The following is a 23,114-nucleotide window of genomic DNA, read 5'->3' on the forward strand; positions in this document are numbered from 1 at the left end:
GATCTTAGTTTTTTAAATGTTGAAAGTTTCAAGGCAGCTTTTTCACTCTCCTCTTTGATCCTCATCTAGAGGCTCTTCAGGTCCTCTTCATTTTCTGTCATTAGAGTGGTATCTGCATATCTTAGGTTGATATTTCTCTTGGCAGTCTTTGATTCCAGCATGTGATTCATCCTGCCTAATATTTTGCATGATATACTCTGCATGTAAGTTAAATAAGCAGGGTGACAGTATACAGCCTTGTCATACTCCTTTCCCAATTTTGAACCAGTCAGTTGTCCCATGTCCAGTTCTAACTGTTGCATCTTGACTCACAGGTTTCTCAGGAGACAGGTAAGGTGGGTCTAGTACTTTAACAACCCTGTGAACAGTGTGAAAAGGCAAAAAGATATGACACTGGAAGATGAGTCTCCCAGGTAGGAAGGTGTCCAATATGCTACTGGGGAAGAGCAGAAGGCAATTGCTAATAGCTCCAGAAAGAAGGAAGCGTCAGGGCCAAAGCAGAAACAACACTCAGTTGTGGGTGTCTGTGGTGGTGAAAGTAACGTCTGATTCTAACAAGAACAATATTACATAGGAATCTGGAATGTTAGGTCCATAAATCAAGTTCTGTCTATGCCAAATATCCGGATAAAACCAGAAAATATGTCCAGCTTTTCTTTCAACACAGCTTTCCCTTGTGACAGTGCTTCCTACTGACTTTTATTTATTTATTTTCCTACTGACTTTTAAAGTCATAGATCCTTTCAGTTCAAATAACTAGGTTATACCAGGTAAAATGAGCTTGGAAATGCAATTTCCAGGGACAACTGCAATGAACACTCCACACTAGAGCCACCTATCATTTTCAGACACTCATGAAGTTTTCCTCTGAGAGTTTATGTGTGTGTTTTCAATGACTGTAAAGCTCTAGCACAGTGTTTTTCATCATTTTTTATTTACATTTTTCAAAACAAAACATTGAAAATTTTAAGTGGATGACTATAACTCATAAAAAGACTAAATGAGAATTTTATTTAAGGGTTTTCAAGCTGCTTCTCAGTGGTTTCTGTAAGATAAAGATTTCTACAAATGAAAAATAGTTTGTAAAGAAAATATCACCTTTCCTGGGAAAAAGCTAAACAGGAGAGGTAGAAAAAGATGACTACAAAACACAAGGCTTCTAACCAACATGCTAACATTATCTATAGAGTAGTTTTATGTTTATTTTACTTGCCCAAGTCTCTTGGGTCCTTTCTCTGGATAAAAATTTTTCACTAGTAAAGTGATTACAAATGAAAAAAAGGCCACTAAAGTGACTACTATCCTCAGGGCTTTGAACCAATTGGGATAATGGGGCAAGAGAAAAAGTTCAGTGTGTAACGCTATCCCCAAACCTATTATTACTGTGACTATAGCTTCACTTAGTCTTTCAGAAATAAAGAAAGCAAACCATGAAAACACAACAGGAGCTGTACTATTAGCTAAATTGAGGAAGTCTGGTTTGGCTGGACTACCTTCTGGCAGAGCAAAACCCCATCTGATCCCTCCCAAGAAAGAAAGGAAACTGGCTCCATAAGCCATCTGAGTAAAAGCTAATATGGGAATATAAGTCTTTGTCATCACCATGACCAGTGGTGGAGCAACGAAGGGGATTAGTCCTGCCAGAGTTATGTATAATGCTGGCTTTGGGCTGTCAGGCAGGAAACTGATTGTTCGTGGTGGCCTGGCTGGAAGCACTGCTTGCTCTTGCTTCTTCTTAAAACTGCATAGGGAAGTATGATAATACTGTGTCTTGCTCACACATGCTGGAAAGGACGAGAAAAGCCAAAGTCTCGGAAACAAAGGGGAAAAGTTCTGCTGAAGACATGTCTTGTGAGAAAGTGTTTCTATTCTCCTGCTGGCTCCTGGTCTGACTGTGGAAGTGTACTTCAGCATCTATAGGGAAAATAGAACCAGAATACAATAAAACAGACTTAAAAAAGAAAATCACCAAATGTTTTAGTCACAATATGAAACAATATAAAAACAAACCATGTGTTGCATGTCAAATGTAAAGATTGGCGTATAGGGTGATGTTATTGCTGCAAAGACTATTAAATAGCTATACAACATGCCAAAGAAGCTACTACGGAATAGAAACCGCGGTATGTTTTGGCCTACCACAATATTTTCCCATGAAAGAAACATCTGGAGGAACAGGTAAAGACTAGGTCTTCAGCTCTTGGCATTCTAAACTGCCTCTTCTAATTATAAATTGAAAAAGAAGCTGCACTAATTACTATGGCAGTTCTGTTGTATGTAAAGAAAATTAAGCTTTAGACACTGCAAACTTTTCATAGCTTCATGCCTTTCTTCAAGTCTCTGCCTAGAATTTTAGATTACCATTTTTCTCTTTAGGGAACTTACCTTTCAAAATTCAGCTGGAAGCTTTCTCCAATGTGTTTAATTCTGCTGTAAGTAAGTACCCTATGCATACTCCTATCATAACTGTCACAGTGAATTAAAATCACATGTTCACTTGTCTGTCTCAGTAGACCTGAGGGCTTGGACCATTTTTTTTTCCTTTGCCTTAAAAAAAATCCCCAGTGCTGTTCATGGCACATGGCCAAAGCAATAACCTCTTCTGCTGATTCTGTTCTTTAGTGAGTAGATTCCATACTTCAATAGTTACACAGATCAACTGTAACTCAGAAAATACTGGATTAAAGAAAACAAAAGAGCTATTTAAAGAATCTTGGTAGTTACTCAAAATTGCTAGGAATGAGTCCATCTTGAGAACTGTTTTTTTTTCTTTTTGTCTAAAATGTTCTTCCCTAAGGTATCTGCATCGATCATTGCCTCACTCTGACCACCCTATTTATAAATGCAGAACTTAAAAGTCTACTGTCCCTATTCCCCTTCCCTGCTCTGTAGTTCTCCACAGCACTTACCATTTGACATACCAAATATTTCACTTTGACATATTAAATATTTCACTTATTTGTATTTTACTCTTACCTAGATCAACTAGAGTATGAAGATAAGGATTTTTGTCTTCTTTATTTTACTACTATTGTCCAATGAAGCAGTGCTTGGAAAGTAGTGCTCAGATATTTGCTGAATAAACCAACCTTTGAAGATGCTTGAGAAAACTTCCGGATGAAGTGAAGCATACTGGGTCCCATTGAAAGTCTTGCTTAGGAAGATCCCACACAGTTCTGATTAATGTATTTTTATAGTTAAGTGGAGGGTCTGAATCAGAAGCATGCTGCTGTGAACAAAATAAGATGTCATTTAATTTTCTTCACTTCATACATAATTTTTAAAAATAGGAATTTGGGGGAATTTCTTCCATATAACAGTTTCCTTTGGAAACAGTCATTAATGTTTTAAAAAATCAGTAACATGTAGTAAATAGATCCTTTTCTTTGAACCATTATTTTAACTTTTGCTGTTGGGTGTAAAGAAGAGTAATGCAGAGACAATGTATCTGCTACTGCTGCTAAGTCACTTCAGGCTTGTCTGACTCTGTGTGACCCCAGAGACGGCAGCCCACCAGGCTCCCCCGTCCCTGGGATTCTCCAGGCAAGAACACTGGAGTGGGTTGCCATTTCCTTCTCCAATGCATGAAAGTGAAGTCGCTCAGTCATGTCCTACTCTTAGCGACCCCATGGACTGCAGCCTACCAGGCTCCTCCATCCATGGGATTTTCCAGGCAAGAGTACTGGAGTGGGGTGCCACTGCCTTCTCTGGTCAATGTATCTAGATTTTTACAAATGTCTCTATCATTTCCCAACTGTGTGACCTTGGATAAATTGCTTCTTTGAAGTGCCAGCTTTCTTATCTTTAACACTGAAAGTCATAGCTTGTCTGCTTTCTTTTTTCTCCTTAGTTATTTATTTTGGGGCTTAGGAGTTTATAGCTTAAAAGTAATGATAATAGCAATCAATACAACTAGCTGTGAACCAGGCATTATAACTATGTGTTTTATATGCACGAACTTATTTAATACAGTCACCTCATCAACTTGGTGCTGTGTGATATTAATAATCTGTTAAGTTAGAGTGCAGATTTTGGAGTCAAGTGACCTGGGCTGGAATTCTGGCTCTACCATGTATTAGTTACGTGATTTTGGACAAATTATTTAACCTGATTATAGTGCAGTTCACTCACCTAAGTCTTATAATAACTACATAGGGTCGCTATAAAAATTAAATAAGCTAATAGATGTAAAATGCTGAGCACTGTCCCTAACACAAAGCAGGCCCTAAAAAAAAAAAAAAAATTAGCTATTATTCCCACCTTACAAAGTGTAAGCAACCAGTAAGTGGCTGAATGAGAATACTATGAACCCAGATCTGTCATGTTTACATGAGTCCCAGTATTAACCAGAAAAACAAGTGTCTAAAATCCAAAACCCACAGTTGCTGCTTAATTTAAAAACTTGGGGACTTCCCTGGTGGTCCAGTGGTTGAGAGTCTGCAGTCTCCCAATGCAGGGGATGCGGTTTGAGCCCTGTGGAGGAACTAAGATCCCACATGCAAAAGCAACTAGGCTCTCCAGCCGCAAGGAGTCACATCTAAGATCTAACACAGATTAAAAAAAAAAACTTGGCAGAGCCCCCTTGCTGATCTCTCAAAAGATTCCTTTATTAATAAATTTACTTCTCGTCTATTGGGGGGAAAAAAAAAACAGTGAACTAGTTTCTTGATCACAGATATTAGGGCTGGGTCAAGAAATTCTGTATACCAGACTGTCAATGGCTATCTCTCCATATATGGAAGCAAGTAGGGAGTTAAGTTATCCCGGGTCAATTAGATAATATGGGCTTCCCTGGTGGCTCAGATGGTAAAGAATCTGCCTTCGATGCAGGAGACCCAGGTTTGATTCCTAGGTCAGGAAGATCCTCTGGGGAAGGGAATGGCAACCCACTCCAGTATTCTCGCCTGGAGAATTCCATGGACAGAGGAAACTGGCAGCCTGCCTACAGTGCATGGGATCAGAGTCGGACACAACTGAATGGCTACACAAAAACACACTTCCTGACTCCCAAACACACATGCCTGCAGGACCGACCTACTCACGTTTGTTCAAAATCACCTTTTTAAGGGATTACATACTCCCCCAACCTTCCGAACTCCCTAGGCAGTGTGACAAATGGTTTCCAACTCAAGGGTATTAAAGCAAAAATGTGATAGCCTAAAGCCCGGGATGGCAACGGGTGAGGAGATTAAGGACAAAGACCCAAGAGTTAATCCACTCAATTTGGGTGAAAATGCTCAATATTTCCACTGCGCCAAATAAGAGTTACAAACTACAACTCTTAGAGCCGACATCAGTACAAAAGGGATTAAGTCTGGACGCAAAGATCCCCGGAAAATTTTGTTCAGCAGCGCCCGCAGCTTCAATTTACACCAAAGCCTTGGTGCCCCACCACTTTTCCCAACCTGCACCTGTGGCAACAGCCCTGCTACTCACTTGCCAGCGTCGCACACAGAGGTACAAACCTGAACTGCAAGAAGAGCTCGGAACTCTGGAAAAAAGACTTCCGGCAAGTGAGAATAGTCTCCCCTCACTTCCTGAGAGCAAAAAAAAGAGTCCGGGTGGAAACTTGACCAGCGCTAACTAGTTCCCACCCTGAAGTGAAGTGAAGTGTAGTGAAGTGGCTCAGTCGTGTCCGACTCTTTGCGACCCCGTGGACTGTAGCCTACTACGCTCCTCTGTCCATGGGATTTTCCAGGCAAGAGTACTGGAGTGGGTTGCCATTTCCTTCTCCAGTCCCACCCTGGGTTTTCTGTAAAATCTTAGTTCTAGTAGAAACTGGCTTTGAAATCTGTAGGGTACTTAAAGGGGCTTCCCTAGTGGCTCAGAGGTTAAAGCGTCTGCCTGCAGTGCGGGAGACATGGGTTTGATCCCTGGGTTGGGAAGATCCCATGGAGAAGGAAATGGTAACTCACTCCAGTACTCTTTCCTGGAGAATCCCATGGATGGAGGAGCCTGGTGGGCTACAGTCCACGGGGTAGCAAAGAGTCAGACACAACTGAGCGAATCCTTAGTAGTAGTAGTAGGGTTCTTAAATGGTCCTTTCCTTTCTAGTCCAGGTTTCCCAGCCAGCAAAATCTGCCCCGCAGAGTCCGTGAAGGTAGAGTGCAATTACGGAGTGATGGTGGTGTAGGAAGGTAGGAGATTTGGAGTCTAGGCCAAGTATGACTTGGCCAAATTGCTTGCCATCTCTGGAACTCATTTTTTCTTTTAAAAAAATATTTATTTATTTGGCTGCACCGGGTCTTAGTTGCAGCATGTGGGATCTAGTTTCCCGACCAGGGATCGAACTGGAACCCCTACACTGAGAGTGCAGAGTCTTAGCCAGGGAAGTCCTTGGAACTAATTTTTGACTTTGCATTAAAAAGGGGTTTCTAGGATAATCTGGGCATATCTCACAGCTCATTAAGGTACTGAACTAATACTACTTAAGGAGAAAAAAGTTCCACTTCATTCTCTTTGCTGGTACCTGGAAATTTTGTTAAGAAATAAAGAAAATAAGGGGCAAGACTTTTATTTTCATGAAAAGTGTGATAAGAGCCTTTAGGGTAACCTGTGTAAGTTTGATTATTTCTCCTGTCACTCTCTCCTTTAACTTTTATTTGTGGGCTTTGTGACCTTGAGCAAGTTCCTTCCCTTCTCTGGGCCTCCATTTCACAGTCTATCAAAGGAAGCACCATCAGGCAATTTGCGCGTTTATCTGAAAACAAAAGGAGAGCTGCAGGTGCCCACGCTACCCAGTTCCTCCATTCCTCCCGATTCTAGGTATTATAGGTAGTCTAGCTTCTTGGTTGCCGGCTATGACATGGTTTAGCCTCTCGTACAGAACAGATTCACAGCGAATTCTTCCTAATAGTAACACTTTCCAGTCGCCATAGGCTTTCACTTTTATTTCCTTCTCGGCCATGGCAGCGCCGCCCCTTCCCGTTATGCGATACCCAATGAGACTTAGAGCCGAAGAAACAGCTTCTCCACCCTGGCACTGGAGCAGGCTCTGGCCAGAAAACTGCCCAGTACTGGGACAGGGGCGTGACGCCAGCGGTCGGGCGGAACTACCACTCCCAGCGGGTAGTGCGTCGGGACCAGCCACTCAGGCCGCCAAAGCCCGGCCGTGTGGCCTGCTGGGGGCTGGAGTCTTAACGGCGCGCGCACGTGAAAGAAGGAAGGAGCCGAAGGTGGGAAAGGGTCGGAAAACACACGCGCCTACAAAACCGGTTTGTTAGTACTTGTAGATATAGTTTGGAGAAGTGCGCTTGCTGAGAGATGGGGTGTGGGAAGGTGCAGAATGAAGGGGCGGGGAAAAACGGGTGTACATATACACCCCCACCCACTCATTCACCGGCGCCCAGGCCCTAGTGCCTGGAGAGGAGATGTGAAGGAGAGTACCAAATCCAGCTGGTCTCTGCCTCTGAGGCGGCGCTAGGAAAGACAGTGTTCAACTCTGTAAAGGGGCAGGGGCTCCGCCAAGAGACGCAGCGGAGGGAGCTGGGGGCGGGGCAGGGAATAACCGCCGTCCCCTCGGCTAAACGTTGGCTGCTTGGGGCGCCGGCGGGGGTCACCCGAACAGGGCTCATGCGCATGCGCCTGCGCGCTTGTGGGCGGTGCGAACGGGTGGGCGTGTGAGAGGCGGGGTGAGATTGCGGGAGGGCCGGGCTGGTCGTCGCTCCTCCCCCTCCACCCGGTCTGCCCCTCCTGGGCCGTGTGGGCCGGGCAGCCATTTTGGGAAGACCTTTGTTATGGTTGTGGGCTCTCCACCTCTGCCGGATCAGGAAGCTGGGGACGCGCCCTCAGACGCCGCGACTGGTCCCTAACTATAGCCCCTCCACTGCCCGGTGAGTGAGAGTTCCCGACAACGGGAGGGGTAGGAGATCGTGAGAGATCTGGCGCAGGGCTCCACCCGGTGCCTGACTGACCGGCTGTTGAAACAAGTTGAAGGAGGCTCTCACACAGGTGGTTGGGTGTAGGTCGGTCCGGGGACCGGGAGCAGAGCCCACGGGTCGTGTGGTTCGAACGGGGCACCTTCCCCCACGCGTGGAGCGTTGCACACGAGCGTCGTCGAGACTCTGCCAGAGCGCTCCTACTTTAACTTTGCTCTTCGGGTCGGAACGCTCACCTGCGGCTCTCTGGCTCCGCTCCAGGCGTTCCGGCTTGTTGGTGATTGAGTAGCTTGGTTTACGGTTACTTTTTCTTTCTCCTTCTTAAATTAGAGCCAAGGGCTTTTGTTTTCCAGTGATGGAAAAATCTAAGGGGTAAAAAACGTGTGAGTCAAATGTGGGGTATCTGAGGGGGAAAGAAGAGCTTTAACCCCACACCCCTGCCCCCAGTGTTCCGGTTCTCCTTGGTAGCGAGGTGTTTTCGTTGATTTAGATGGTCTGTCCAGCCCCTACCGACTCCTCCCTACCGGGAGAAAAAAGCTGGTCGATATTTAAGTGTTTTAGTGAGGACTTTTTCTGTTTTACATCTACCTCTCCCTACTCCCCGTGAAACTCAAAAGAAAGGCTGAATCTAAAATGGCTGTAGCTTGGGAAAGTGCCCCGAGCTTAGTAACTTAAACACGTTAACAAGTCTTGACTTCTTAGTTATTTTTCCTTGGTTATTTTTCAACAACTGGGTCTTTTGATCTTACTGTTGTCTTATCTTCAAGAGCCTTTGCTACGTGAAAACAAAGGTGAAGCTAAAGTAGTTTGCTTACTCCAAAAGTTTACATAAGAGTGGGTGCGGTTTTTTTGCTAGTTGCTTATAGTTTTGAAATTGTGCTGTGGTGGTAATTTTATCAGCCAACTTTGTGCTGTTAAGTTCGTTTGTCATATTTGTTAAAATACTTGCTCTTAATATTTATTGCTTATCTGGGAAAAATAAAGTTTATGGTGGCTCATGTTTTAATTTAGTAACAGAAGTCACATTCTATGTAATTCCTTCCAAAAGTATAGTGATTGGTCTTCAATAGACTTAGATTTGCAGTTTGGTCGATTGCTGGCCTTTTCTAAGGTCTTTTATATTGGGACACGTATCAGAAGAATGTAAGACAAATGAAAACAGACTTTAAGTGGAGTGCCTGATTGTTGGGCCCTTTCAAACAAAAGGCTGTTTTTTTGTTTGCTGCTTAAAAAACAACATGAGAGCCAGAGGTTTAACTGAAAACAAAAGAGCATAGAATGGAAATCAAAAAGCTAACTTCAGTATTTGGGAAGATGCTCCAGTTTCAAGTTGAAATCTGTCTAAAAGATAAAATAATAAAGTGCTAATTGTGAATGAGAAGTTTGGAATTAATAGGAAAATAAACTATTTTACTTTATCTTCCTTCCCTAGGGAGTCAATTTCAATTTACCTTTCCACATTCGTTCAATACGAAAGTTTACTTTTGTCAACTCCCCTAGGATTTGTTGTTGTTGTTCTTAAATTATTTTGGTGGTTTTACAGAAAAAACGTTTAAAGTGCTTTATAGAAATTACAAGTCAGTTGCTTTGTGTTTTGCTTTTGTTGACTACTGAACCCATAAACTTGGGTGAGACCTTTTTTTTTTAAAGGTTCTCAAAACAGTTTGTACATACTGATACAAATATTCTTTCAATTGATTCTGAATAGTATCTTAGCAAAGCTCTTGAAATTTTGTGGTGGGGGGGGGTGTTAGGAAGCCATTTTTACTTTGAATGAATTCAGCTTGGTTTTCTTGTCAGTGGCTGTTTAGTAGTTTGGTTGAGGACAGCACATGCAGCCATTTTAATACGTTTGGAATGACAAGAAATCTGGGACATATTTCTGCTTGTAACTAATATTTAAATACTTAGATAAAACAACAATTTTGAATCATACTCCCAACAAATTGCGTATCTTTGTTTTATGATTAAAACTTAAAGTATATGCACTTAGTAACAGAAGTAACTAATGTGCCAGAGGCTTACGGTTGCTTGAATTACTTTATATTTTTATTAGTTTATTCCTGTGAGGTAGATATTGTTTTACTCCCATTATTTTTGTTGAGGAAAATACGTTCATATATTCATCCAACTGGTACATATTTAAACCTAAGCAATTTTTTAAATATCCCAACTGAAAAAGTAGTTTGTGGAAAAGGCAAATTGTGGTATGTATTTATGGTTTTTCAAATAATTGTAATGGGGAAGGAATCTAGGTGATAGTAAGATGAAAACCTTGAATGAAGTTTTGGCTTTCCCCATTCATAGAAAGGGACTGCCCTGGTGGCTCAGACGGTAAAGCATCTGCCTACAATGCTGGAGACCTGGGTTCGATCCCTAGGTGGGGAAGATCCCCTGGAGAAGGAAATAGCAACCCACTCCAGTACTCCTGCTTGGAAAATCCCATGGACGGAGAGGCCTGGTAAGCTGCAGTCCATGGGGTCGCAAAGAGTCAGAAGAGTCAGACATTGAGCGACTTCACTTTCTTTCTTTTCTTTCTGTACATAGGAAACATGCTACTTTGTAACTGACTATAGTTGCCATTGTCTACAGTTTGATATGTGGTTGTGCTGAGTGGTAGCTGCCCAAGTCACTTCAAAATCAGACTGATTTTTTATTTCCCACTGGATTTCTGCTCAAAACAAAACTGGCTACAATCAACCTTGAAAAATAATTCAGTGAGATGAGTTGAAGTTCTTCTGTCCACAGGTATATCTTAACTAATGAGGTAAAATATTGCTCATGTTATGAATTTTGCAGGTGATTTCAAATATACTCAGCAAATGTTTAAAGGCATCTAATAGTTATTTTTATTTTCTGAAGCGAATAATCAGCCTTTTGGTCAGACTTCCCTGGCAATCCAGTGATTAGGACTCGTCGCTTTCATTACAAGGAAACCTGGGTTTGATACGTGGCTAGAGACGTAAGATCCTGCATGCAGCATGGCATGACAAAAAATAATAGTAATAAAAATTATTTATTATTTTAAAAAATCGACCTTTAACTGATCTGTTGGACACATTATTTTTCAAACAAAATGGTTCAATCATTCTTTTAAGAAACACTTTAAGAAATGTTGGAGGCTATACTGTGGTGCCAGTTTCAGCCTGCTAAGGTCTAGGAATGCCTAGATGACTATAAAACATTCTTACCACCCAGGAACTTAGTAGTTTAACAGATAAGCACAAAAATATCCACAGGATAACAACACAGAAAGCTGTCTTTCTTAAAGGAGTTAATTTTTAACATAGTCATTAAGCTTACCTTCCTTTTCTATAATAAGACTACTTTGCCATATATTAATCAGATGTCAGACAAGAGGATCATCAGTATGAACAAAGTTTTAGTGCACTTTTCTGAGTAGCAGGTCTGTATGTGTGGAATAAGTTGGTTGTGTTTTTGTTTTTTTGTCTTTTAAGAATTAAGTTTGATTATACTGTATATTGCAAACTCTGGTTTCTGCTGATTATAAGTTTGAAAGTGTTAGTCCCTCAGTCATGTCCTAATCTTTGTGACCCCATGGACTGTAGCCCACCAGGCTCCTCTGTCCATGGAATTCTCCAGGGAAGAACACTGAAGTAGGTTGTCATTCCCTTCTCCAGGGGATCTTCCCAACCTAGGGGTCGAACCTGGGTCTCCTGCATTTTAGGCAGATACTTTACTGTCTGAGCCACCAAAGATTATATATTTAAATGTCATTATATTAAAAAGTTCTGTTCTGAATTACTGCTGTCCTTGAAGTTTACAAGTATGTTGAAAAGTTGGTTTGGGGGTTCTTTAGTTAGTTAATTAAAAGGTAGAACTATTCCGGTGTTCCAGCTATGTGCTTATGAATTATTAGCTCTGCTTTCTAATTAGTCTTACCAGGTATGGTAGAAGGATAGTGAGAACCATTTATCGAAGGTTTCATAAGCTAGAGGGTGTAACAGAATCCATTATATATATATATATATCAAGAATATATATATATCAAGAATATATATATATATATATTCTTGTTGCTCCTCAAAACGCTTGTTTAAATAGGTGATATTAATGCTTCTATATGTGAGTGTACAGAGGATCCAAGAAGTTCAGTGGTTTGCATAACAGTGAGAGGTGGGGACTCAGACAGCTGTCTGATTCCGAAGCTGGATTTTCACCACATCATGTAGAGAGATGGCGTGGTGGTATGGTGGTCATAGTGCCCTTGGTTTGAATCTCTGCATTACCACTTAAAGCTTTGAGACTTTGGTAAAATTTTAGGTATGATTTCTGCCTGCTGCTTTGTTAAATGGGGATAATAGTACCTTCTCATAGAATTTTTGTGGTAAATAAATGAAATAACATTTGTTTAGTTCTTAATACAATGCCTGACTGTTGTAAGCACTTCATAATTGTCAAGTAAATTTTTCAAAATTGTCTTTACCTTTTACTCATTGAATTAAATTGTATGGAATCTGAACAGATGGTTGCACATGGGCCTTTTGATATTCTTTTTTTCCTTTTCTAGTTATTACTTTTTTGTTGACTTCTCTTTATTTGAATCAGTATCCAGGTCCCACACACTGTAATTGACTGATATTCTTTTAAGCGTCTTAGGTTGTATGTTTCTTCTGGGTTTTTTCCCTTGTACTTTGTTGAAGAAACCAGGTTATTTCTCCTGCAGTTTCCCACATTCTAGATTTTCCTGTAAATTGGTAGCCTTTTTTTTTCTTCTGGTTTGTTCAGTGTTTCTCATATCATTTTCTCACAATTTCTCTGTTGAGCAGCATAGAGTAATTGTATGAGATATTAACCCTCTTTCAACATAGTTGTAAAATGGAGTGTTTATTTTGGTCCTGTGCCCAATTCAGTGTTAACTTTTCCAGCTAGTTTGTTTCTTGTCCTTTTTTTTTCTCCTACCTAGTGTATATTTGTTGCATTATAAAATTGAGCTAAAAAAAAATAAAATTGAGCTAAATATGCTGGGTTTGTAGTGGTTTTGTCTTCTTTTTTGGTTACTAGTGAGTAGTTTCCTCAGCCTGTTTGGTCTGAAAATTTCTCTTCTCAAAACAGAATTTTTTTCCTGTTGTTTACCCCCTGCCCTGTGTGTGCGTGTGCGAGCCAAGCCACTTCAGTTGTGTCCGACTCTGTAACCCAGTGGACTGTAGGCAGCCTACCAGGCTCCTCTGTCCATGGAATTCTCTGGGCAAAAATACTGGAGTGGGTTGCCGTGCCCTCCTCCAGGGGATCTTCCTCACCCAGGGATCAAACCCATGACTCTTATGTCTCCTGCATTAGCAGTCAGGTTCTTTACCACTAGTGCCACCTGGGAAGCCCATTTATCCCTCCTCAGTTCAGTTCAGTCGCTCAGTCGTGTCCAACTCTTTGCAGCTCCATGAATTGCAGCACGCCAGGCCTCCCTGTCCATCACCAACTCCCGGAGTTCACCCAAACTCATGTGCATCGAGTCGGTGATGCCATCCAGCCATCTCATCCTCTGTCATCCCCTTCTCCTCCTGCCCCCAATCCCTCCCAGCATCAGGGTTTTTTCCAATGAGTCAACTCTTCGCATGAGGTATTGTGGCCAAAGTATTGGAGTTTCAGCCTCAGCATCAGTCCTTCCAATGAACATCCAGGACTGATCTCCTTGCAGTCTAAGGGACTCTCAAGAGTCTTCTCCAACACCACAGTTCAAAAGCATCAATTCTTCGGTGCTCAGCTTTCTTCACAGTCCAAATCTCACATCCATACATGACCACTGGAAAAACCATAGCCTTGACTAGATGGACCTTTGTTGGCAAAGTAATACCTCTGCTTTTTTTCATCCCTCCTAGTCCTTAACTATTAAGCATTACACCTATGGAGTACTCACTGTAAACAAGACCCTTTTTTATTTCCCTGAGAAGAGCATCCAGGCAATGTTCTTAACACTTTACATATATTCACTCACTTAATCATTGATTTTGCAACAATCTCCAGTTACAGATAAGGATTTGAAGCAAAAGAGGTGAAGTGACTTGTCCAAAGTCATGCAGCTAGTACATGGCAGAGCCAACCAGATCCAGAGTCTGCTCTTCTAACTTAAAAGTAATGTTTGGATTTTGAGCAAAAAATTTATTCTTGAGAAGAGATTTTTAAATATGCTTGTACATAAAACTAATCCACTTAGTTACCTGACTCTTATAGCTTGAATTTAATGTGTCAGATTGCATCAGGTGATAAATATACTTTTGTAACATAGTATGTTTCATAATATGTTGGTTTATTTGGAACTGTTGTGATTTAAGTAAATTACATTTCTATCAGTGGGATAGTATATAGGTGTGTTTGCAGCAGGTGCTTGTGACCTTTTAATAACAAAATGTTGGAAAGGAGATAACTACCTTAGAAAGGTTGCAAATTTTAGTCTAAAAGTTTTATACTTTGTGAAATTACTTTCAGGAAATGTTTTTTGGAGAATGAATCAGAAGGCACAATGATTAAAATTTGTTACTAATGGGAAGACTGGGAAGATGTATATGTTGGACATTCTAGTAATTGGACTTTAAAGTTTTTCTTTGTTTCTTTTGTCTGTTTACCATTTAACCCTGTTCCAATATTGCCTTTTTGTGAAACTTGATGGGAGTGGAAGCTGGAAAAGGACATGTAGCTTGTTTGCATATACACATATACTTTCTTTCCGAGGCCCCTGGTAGCTGTGACCCAGCTGTGCCAATCAAATACACTTGACTGGGTATTTGAATCTGGAGTGAGAGAGATACAAAGGAGCAAGGACAGTTTAGAATTGATTCTGTTGACTTGTGGCAGTGGCATACTAGCTAGTGGGCAGTTTTCTGAGAGACTTCTTCCTGTGATGTGACTTTGATTGTTGGTTTTGACTGCTTAACTTGACTTGATTTTTTACAGGTTTGCCAAATCTTTTTTTTTTTTTTTGGAACTCTCAATATCCTGTTGATAAATTTCCTATTCTGCTAATATACCGAAACCGGATTTCTTTTTTTCAACCAAGGATCCTAATTTGTAAAATTAACTAATATAATTTGCTCCTTCTAAAAGATATAGTTACTGCCTCTATTTAGAGTGGTCTCCTTCCTAACTCAATAAAAAGTCCATAAATGTCTTTTTTAAAGACAAACCTAGACAAGAATTTTCCCTTTTATCCACTCCCAATTCTTAAGAGCAGTCGTTGTCAACATTTTTAAATATATATGGGATGAGGCCTGGACACTGTTAGTTTATTAAAGCCCCCCATGTGATTCTGTCTTTAATTCTTTTATTTAAAAAAAAAAAAAACAGTGAATGTGCTGTGTAGAATATTAGAGTATACAGATATGTGGAAATAAAAACTTGACATTCCTGTCATTCAGAAATCACTATTGTTATCTTTTGGTGCATTTCCTCCCAAGATCTTTCTCTAAGCACATATACGTAAGTTTTTACTTTTATTTTACTAAAATGAGATCAGTTTACAGCTTGGCTTTTTTTTTTAACTGGGTGATACCCACGCTCCATATTCCTTTCCTTTGGTATGCAGGTGCTATTATTCAAATTTCCCCAGCTGATCAAAAAAAAAAAAAAATGTTTGCTACTGCTGGCTATCCAAACTAATATCTGAACCAGGACCTTGTCCATTGTAACCCTTTGTTTAGGGAATTTCTTGGCAAGTTAGGGCTCAACACTTTGGCTCCGTGGCCTGGGCTCATTCCCTGGTTGGGGAACTAAAATCCCACAAGCTGTGCAGTGTGGCCAAAAATAAAGTAAAAATAAAAGTAACTTAAAATGCACTTTATTTAATTTGTCTTCAATCTAGCTTTGTAGTTTAGTTGCTAAGTTGTGTCTGACTCTTTTGTGACCCCACGGACTATAACCCACCAGGCTTCTCTGTCCATGGGATTTCCCAGGCAAGAGTACTGGAATGGGTTGCCATTTTCTTTGCCAGGGGATCTTCCTGACCCAGGGATTGAATCTGTGTCTCCTGCATTGGCAGTCAAATTCTTTACCACTCACCACCTGGGAAGCCTTTAACCTAGCTTAGTCCTTATTTTTCAGTGATGTTAACTTTGAGACTGGACTGGTTGTCCTGAGAATGCTTTTATACAGTTGCATTCTTAAGGTATCACTTAGTTTGTACCTTTTGTTCCTGTATTTATCTCTAAAGTTTACAGGTAAAAGCTTGATGGATTTATATCTAAACATTTTGGCGAGAATACATCATAGCTCTGTTTCATTTTGCATCATGTCATAATGCACATAATACCTGGTTGACCTTCTTTTAGTAGTGTTAAGGTTGATTCTTGGATTAAGGTGATAATGGTTGTGTCCATATATTAAACAGTAAGTCTTGCCACTTGCAACAAGAAACTAATTTGAGTGTTGCTACTTTGTACAAGTTCCTTGTTTGTTATTAATCGTTGACCTAATTTTTTAAAGACAGCTTTATTGAGATAGAATTTACATAACAAACTACCCACTTAATATGTACAATTTAATGGGGTTTTTTGGTTTGTTTTTTTACTCTATTCACAGTTGTATAACCATCGCTACTATCTAATTTTAGAACATTTTCATCACCCCAGAAAGAAGTCTCATGACCATTAGCATTCACCTCTTCAACTCTAGGCAGCCACTAATCTCCTTTCTGTCTCTGGAATGGCCTATTTTGGACATTACATATAAATAAAATTATACAGTATGTGGTCTTTTGTGTCTGGCTTCTTTCACTAAGCATAATGTTTTTAATTTTCATACATGTTGTAGTATGTTTTCAGTATTTTTCTCTTTTTTGCCATATAGTCTATTGTATGAATATTACACATTTTGTTTTTTCACTCATCAGTTAATGGGCATTTGCATTTTTACCTGTTTGCAGTTGTTAGTAATGCTGTTATGAACGTTCATGTCGAGTTTCTGTGGGGATATATGTTTACATCTTTCTTGGATCTTTATAGAAGTGGAATTGCTGGGTCATATGGTAACTGACTTTTTAAGAAACTTTTCTGAAGTGACCCCTTGGTCTCTTGAGTATCTTGAGAGAAATATCTATTCATATCCTCTGCTAGCTTTTTAATTGGGTTGTCTTTTTACTGTTGTGTTGTAGGATTCTTTTTTAATTGAAACTTGACGTTGTATTTCAGGTGTATATGATAATTTTATAATTATAGCAGATATTGCAAAATAAGGAACACAGTAAATCTGGTTAACATTTGTCACCATATAGTTATAAAATTTCTTTCTTGTAATGAGAACTTGCAACTTTTAAATATGCACTGAGCATAATCAACAGAGAGGCCTGGCGTGCTGCAGTCCATGGGGTCACAAAGAGTTGGCCATAACTGGGCGACTGAACGACATAATTAACTGTTGGGGCTTCCCTGGTGGCTCAGCAGTAAAGAATCCACCTGCCAGTGCAGGAGATGCAGATTTGATCCCTGGGTAGGGAAGATCCCCTGGAGAAGGAAATGGCAAACCACTCCAGTATCCTTGCCTGGGAAGTCCTATGAACAGAGGAGCCTGGCGGGCTATAGTCCATGGGGTCGCAAAAGAGTCAGACATGATTTGGTGGCTAAACAACAACATAATTAACTATAGTCACCATGCTATACCTTTTATCCCCATAGCTTATTTATTTTGTAACTGGAAGTTTGTACCTTTTGAGCCCTTTAACCATTTGGCACACCCCGCCCCACTTCTGGCAATTACCAGTCTGTTCTCTGTATATGAGCTTGGTGCTGCTTTTTAAAATTCTACATATGAGTGAGATCATAAAGTATTTGTCTCTCTGTGTCTTATTTCACTTAGCCTTGTACCCTCGAAGTTCATCCATATTGTTGAAAATGGCAAGAATTCATTCTTATGACTGAATAATATTTCAGGCTGTGTGTACATGCATGGGGGTGCATAGCTTTTCAAGTTAGTGTTTTCCTTTCCTTTGGAAAACACTCAGAAGTGGAATCGCTGGCTCATTTGATACTCTGTTTTTAAATTTTTGAAGAACCTCCATACTGTTTTCCATAGTGACTGCACTAGTTTACGTTCCAATGAACAGTGCGTAAGGGTTCCCTTTTCTCTACATCCTCGCCAGTATCTTGTCCTTTTTATAATGTCATAACTATTCTCATAGGTGTAAGGTGATATTTTATTGTGATATTATTTTGAATACAAGTCCCTTACATGATATATGATTTGCAGATGTTTTCTCTCTGTGTTGTCCTTTCACTTTCTTGACTGTGTCCTTTGAAGCACAAATGTTTTTGATTTTGATAAAGAAGTTCAATTTCTCTTTCCCTAACTTAAAATCACTCCTCTGTTTACTTTTAGCTCTTATACTAAGGCTTTTGACCCACTTATAGTTAATTTTTGTGTTGTTGTAGTGAACATCCAGTGATCATTGCACCATTTGTTGAAAAGAAAGACCATTTTTCCCCTGTTGATATATCTTGGCTTCTTTGTTAAAAATCATTTAGCCATACTTACTAGGTTTACTTCTGGTTTCTTGGTTCTGTTCCATTGACCTCTATGTTTATCCTTATGCCAGTATGCAAAATTGAAGCTCTTATATATGTTCCTTTTTGATTATATATCTTTGTGTCTTTCATCCTGAATTAGGTGTTTGTCATTCTCTTGCATTTTTAAGTAATTCTGCTTTCTTTGACTATATCCCATAACCAAGGCTTCCTTAGTAGCTTAGCTGGTAAAGAATTTGCCTGCAATGCAAGAGACCCCGGTTTGATTCCTGGGAAGTTCCCCTGGAGAAGGGATAGGCTACCCATTCCAGCATTCTTGGACTTCCCTAATGGCTCAGATGGTAAAGAATCCGCCTGCAATGTGGGAGACCTGAGTTCAGTCCCTGGGTTGGGAAGATCTCCTTGAGGAGGGCATGGCAACCCACTCCAGTATTCTGGCCTGGAAAATCCCCATGGACAAAGGAGTCTGGTGGGCTACAGTCAGTGGGGTCACGAAGAGTCAGACTTGACTGAGTGACTAAGCACTTCCCAAAACTATCTGATACTGTTACTCCTTTTTTATGTTTATTTTTTGTACTCATTTTTTTAAACTTTATATGGTATCATACAACTTTTTAATTCTATTTTGTGAGAGTCATCCATTTTGTTTATGTACATCTCTAATGTGATATTTCCTGCTGTATAGCATTGTACAAATCCACAATTTAATCAGTCTTGTGGTGTTGTTTAGTTGCTAAGTCGTGTCCAGACTCCATGGACTGTAGCCCGCCAGGCTCCTCTGTACCTGGGATTTCCCAGGCAAGAATACTGGAGTGGGTTGCCATTTCCTTCTCCAGGGGATCTTCCCAATGCAGGGATCAAACCTATATCTCCTCATTGGCAGGCAGATTCTTTACCATTGAGGCACCAGAGAAACTCTAAATCAGTCTATTGGTGAACATTTAGGTAATTTAGTTTTTTGTTTACTGTATACAATCCTGTAGCAAATATTGTTATGCACTTTGTCTTACTTTAATGTATGGTTAAAATTGGGTGGGTCATGGATGTTTCACAGCTTCAATATTGTATTTGTCAAACTGTTTTCAGAAGTAGTTGTATGAGTTTACACTCACACCAGCAATATGTGAAAATTTCTTGTTGCTTTATATTTTTATCAGCACTTGATAGTTTCAGGATTTGTTTTTGCCAGTTTGGAGAGTGTGAGATAGTACCCCATAATTTTACTCAGGTTTTGAAAGTATGAGTTGATGAGTAATTCTGAGTAATACATTCTGTAGTGCTTCATTGAATTTGAGAACACTCACTTATCACATGCATGTCTCTTATGGGCAGGGTAATATGTTAAATATGCAGTTATATTTTTTGACAGATAACTTGGGCATCATTGAGTTTGTACTAGAAATAGAATTTTTTTGTTTGTTGGACTCCTATCATGTAATAGCAGACCTTACTTACCAGTATTAATAATCATGCTAGTAAGTATTATCTTAACAGAAATGGCTGTGAAAGAAATCTTAAAGATGTATGATATCTCTTTGGTTCATTGAAAGATGTGCTCAAATTTCATGGTTTAGAAGTTGTAGGTATGAATTAATCTCCTGAAATTAAAAAAAAAAAAAGTAGAATATGATCCTGGGCTCCTTTCTCTGATGAAATAATAATGTGAAGGTTAAAAATTAAGCAAGGCACCAGTTACCTTGGAGTTCTCCTTATTAAGGACTTGGGAAGGAAATGAGTGCGCAGTTAACAAATGAGTATAGACTATTGTAGGGTTTCTCGGTCCTTTAGAGGAATTGAAAGTGGTAGACGTTTAAACCTAAGTAGTGTTCTTTTCAAATCATGAGATTTGGAAAGGAAATTTTAGGGCCAGTGAATATCTGAAGATCTGCAAAGTAAATAGTCTTGGACTCTGCAGTTTAAGGAATAAGAAATGTTTAAAGAGAGGTCTTAAGAACAGTTAAAGGAGATGCTAATAGTTGTCAACATTTCTTAAAGAAATGATTATTTAATGGTCATCCTGTCTGTACTAAGAGATGACCCCATTTGCTATTAATCCCTATCAAGCATAGGGAAATAAATATATAAACAGGTAAATAATACATGGTGTTGGATACTTGAGTATAGGTATGTGCATGATCTAATGCTTCATGAAGTAGAGATTTTATTTAAGTCACCCGCTTAGAGGTGAGAACTGAAGACTTAAAAATGAATGAGATGGTGAAGAGATTCCAAAGAAACAAAGTGTGCTGCATCAGAGCTTTTAGGTAGTGGTTATATTTACAGAGCAAAAGAATAAGAAAAGAAGCAATCACAGAGTAGGGAGAAGAGCAGGATATCTTGATGCAATGGATGGTTGCCACTGATGCTGCTCCCTGACAGAGGTTACACCAGTCCTTTGTGAATATTTCAGTGTGGATATGTCAACTTTCCTGTCTCTCCTCCTTCCTAACATGAATGATTTGTAGTATAGGAATAGACAAATGAACAAGTGGAACAGAAGTCTAGAAACAGATCCATGCATATGTAGAAACAATTTAAAATTGAGCTGGCCTTTTGAGGGGTGATAACCCACGGCTTACAGCATCTCAGTTGCCTGACCAGGGATTGAACGTGGACCGTGGCAGTGAAAGCCTGGAATCCTGATCACTAGGCCACCAGAGAACTCTGAGCTGGCTTTTTAAATCAGTGGAGAAAGAATGGTTTGGGACATTTGGGACTAGTTACTCGTGCAGTTAAAAAAAAATGAAACTGAACTCGGACCTCATATTGGATACGTATCAGTTCCAACTGATTTATGTCTTAAATGTGAAAGGCAAAACTGTAAAACTAAGAAGATAATGTAGGTAAATTCTTTGAACTTTGGGGAAGAAAGGCTTTTATACATTAGATTAAAAATAGGTATCTTAGGGACTTCCCTAGCAGTCCAGTGGTTAAGACTGTGCTGCTGCTGCAGCGGGCACCAGTTCAATCCCTGGTTGGGAAACTAAGATCCCACATGCTGCATGGCGTGCCCCACCCCCCAAATAATCATGTCTTGATCAGCAATTTTGACTACATTTTCTCAGCTATTTATTTAAAAATTTTATTGGAATATAGTTGATTCACAATGATGTTTTACTTTCAGGTGTGTTGATTACATTTAAAATAAGAACTTATGTTCATTAAAAAAAACAAACCATTAAGTTGGAAAAGATACTTGAAACACTATAATCAGAAGATTGGGGTCTGTTGTATTTTCTTACTTCAGATAAGAAAAAGACCAGCTACTGAAAGAATGGTAAAATGATAAGAATAGATAATTTTACCAAAAAATGAAACACGAAGAGATGATAAATAGATTAAATGATGCAAAGACTGTGGTAGGTCATCGTTTTATACCCACCAGCAGAGCAGAAAATTAACTGCCAGTCTAGCCATACCTAGCTTTGTGAGAGTGTGGAGCAGATGGAACTCTAAAAATAACCACTTCTGCTGGGGTAAATTGGTGACCTGATTGAAAAGCATTACAAGCATTACCTTGTGAAGTTGAAGATGTACTACCTACATTAGTCAGCAATTCCTTCATTTATTTAATTATGCATTCAGCAGTGAGTGCCTACCATATAAGATAATGTTCTTTGTGCTTTAGTTCAATGGAAGACGTTAAAAATTTATAGGTGATCAGAAAAAAAAAAATTTATAGGTGATCAGTCCTATAGAAAAGTGTTACTTAACAGGATGAAAACAGATTGCTATCAGGTCACTTCTTGTTTTTCTCTTTTTTGGATAAAGTTCTAAAAGTGTTATGTTTGGTTTGTTAAGTCAGTGCCACTGCATTCTTTGAGTCCTTCTAGATTTACCAAAATGATTTACAAAAAATTCATTCATCAATCCATCATCAGAAGTAATTTTTATGATCTGTTAGATGTGAAACAGGTTACATCCTTTTTCAGTTCCGTGGTATAAGCAGATTATAAACTATCCTATCTATGAGATGATGTTGCATTCTAGGAAATAGGCCAAAAGCTTGTCCAATTGCTAAATTGTATCTATTGAGTGTCCCTGTGGTCTGTTTTGCGGAAACTTTCACCTCAGGTTCAGAGGATTTGTTAACAGAATAAGCCACTCATTATGTACAAATAAATAATACCAGTATTTATTAGAGCATTATCTAGCTTACTTTCAATATACTAACATTAAGAGAAAAGAGAACTAGAAACAGCAGAAGATGCATCACCAAATTGGTCTTTTTTTTTCAAATTGGGTTTTGAGAAACAAATTGAGTTTCGATAAACTCAGACAGTGCTGAGAAGTCCCATGTCACAGCACATCTGGAGACCCAGTTGGGAAAAGGTCCCAGGCAGCCATCAGTTCTGTAGGTGACTGCAAAATTGCAGTTCACGATTCCCAAGTATGATCCTAGGACGCAAACTTATAGCATCATCAATCTGTGAGCAAACTGAAGCTCTGATTTATGTTGACGCGAAAAACTTCAATTCAGTTGAACAGTCGTGTCTGACTCTTTGCGACCCCATGGACTGCAGCATGCCAGGCCTCCCTGTCCATCACCAACTCCCGGAGCTTGCTCAAAGTCATGTCCATTGAGTCTGTGATGCCATCCAACCATCTTATCCTCTGTCGTCCCCTTTTCCTCCTGCCTTCAATCTTTCCCAGCATCAGGGTCTTTTCCGATGAGTCAGTTCTTCGCATCAGGTGGCCAAAGTATTCAGGTTTTAGCTTCAGTATCAGTCCTTCCAATGAATATTTAGGACTGATTTCCTTTAAGATGGAC

The 23,114-nt window shown here is 39.7% G+C and overlaps 2 protein-coding genes across 5 annotated transcripts in view; one reads left to right on the top strand and one right to left on the bottom strand.

The window, feature by feature from the left end:
- Nucleotides 1-910: 910 nt before the first annotated feature.
- On the bottom strand, nt 911-5,522 carry TMEM69 (transmembrane protein 69). Of its 2 annotated transcripts, none has more exons than XM_040231350.1 (3): nt 5,437-5,522; nt 3,090-3,229; nt 911-1,914 (listed from the first exon to the last, which is right to left on the bottom strand). In XM_040231350.1, the coding sequence occupies exons 2-3, from the start codon at nt 3,141-3,143 to the stop codon at nt 1,201-1,203; spliced, it is 768 nt and encodes a 255-aa protein (XP_040087284.1). In that variant the 5' UTR covers nt 3,144-3,229; nt 5,437-5,522; the 3' UTR covers nt 911-1,200. The 2 variants fall into 2 exon arrangements, with proteins under 2 accessions (XP_040087284.1, XP_040087285.1); XM_040231351.1 differs by having other exon boundaries at nt 3,090-3,226; nt 5,437-5,509.
- Nucleotides 5,523-7,125: 1,603 nt separating this feature from the next.
- GPBP1L1 (GC-rich promoter binding protein 1 like 1) overlaps nt 7,126-23,114 on the top strand; it is a 64,237-nt gene continuing 48,248 nt past the window's right edge. Inside the window, exon 1 of one of the 3 annotated variants that reach the window (XM_040231320.1) lies at nt 7,126-7,175. The gene's annotated coding sequence lies outside the window, so the exon portion shown is untranslated. Of the gene's footprint in view, nt 7,215-7,685; nt 7,833-23,114 lie in introns of those variants that run through there. The other 2 variants (XM_040231319.1, XM_040231318.1) reach the window with 2 other exon arrangements.

The sequence above is a fragment of the Oryx dammah genome, unplaced genomic scaffold, assembly GCF_014754425.2.
Source record: "Oryx dammah isolate SB20612 unplaced genomic scaffold, SCBI_Odam_1.1 HiC_scaffold_28, whole genome shotgun sequence".
NCBI classification, from domain to species: domain Eukaryota; kingdom Metazoa; phylum Chordata; class Mammalia; order Artiodactyla; family Bovidae; genus Oryx; species Oryx dammah.

Bases quoted from the DNA above. Each gene is read 5' to 3' on its own strand.
- TMEM69 (XM_040231350.1), bottom strand. From the start codon at position 3,143: ATGGGACCCAGTATGCTTCACTTCATCCGGAAGTTTTCTCAAGCATCT. The intron at 1,915-3,089 runs GTTGGTTTATTC...TTTTCCCTATAG, and splicing joins TTTCTCAAGCATCTTCAAAG to ATGCTGAAGTACACTTCCAC.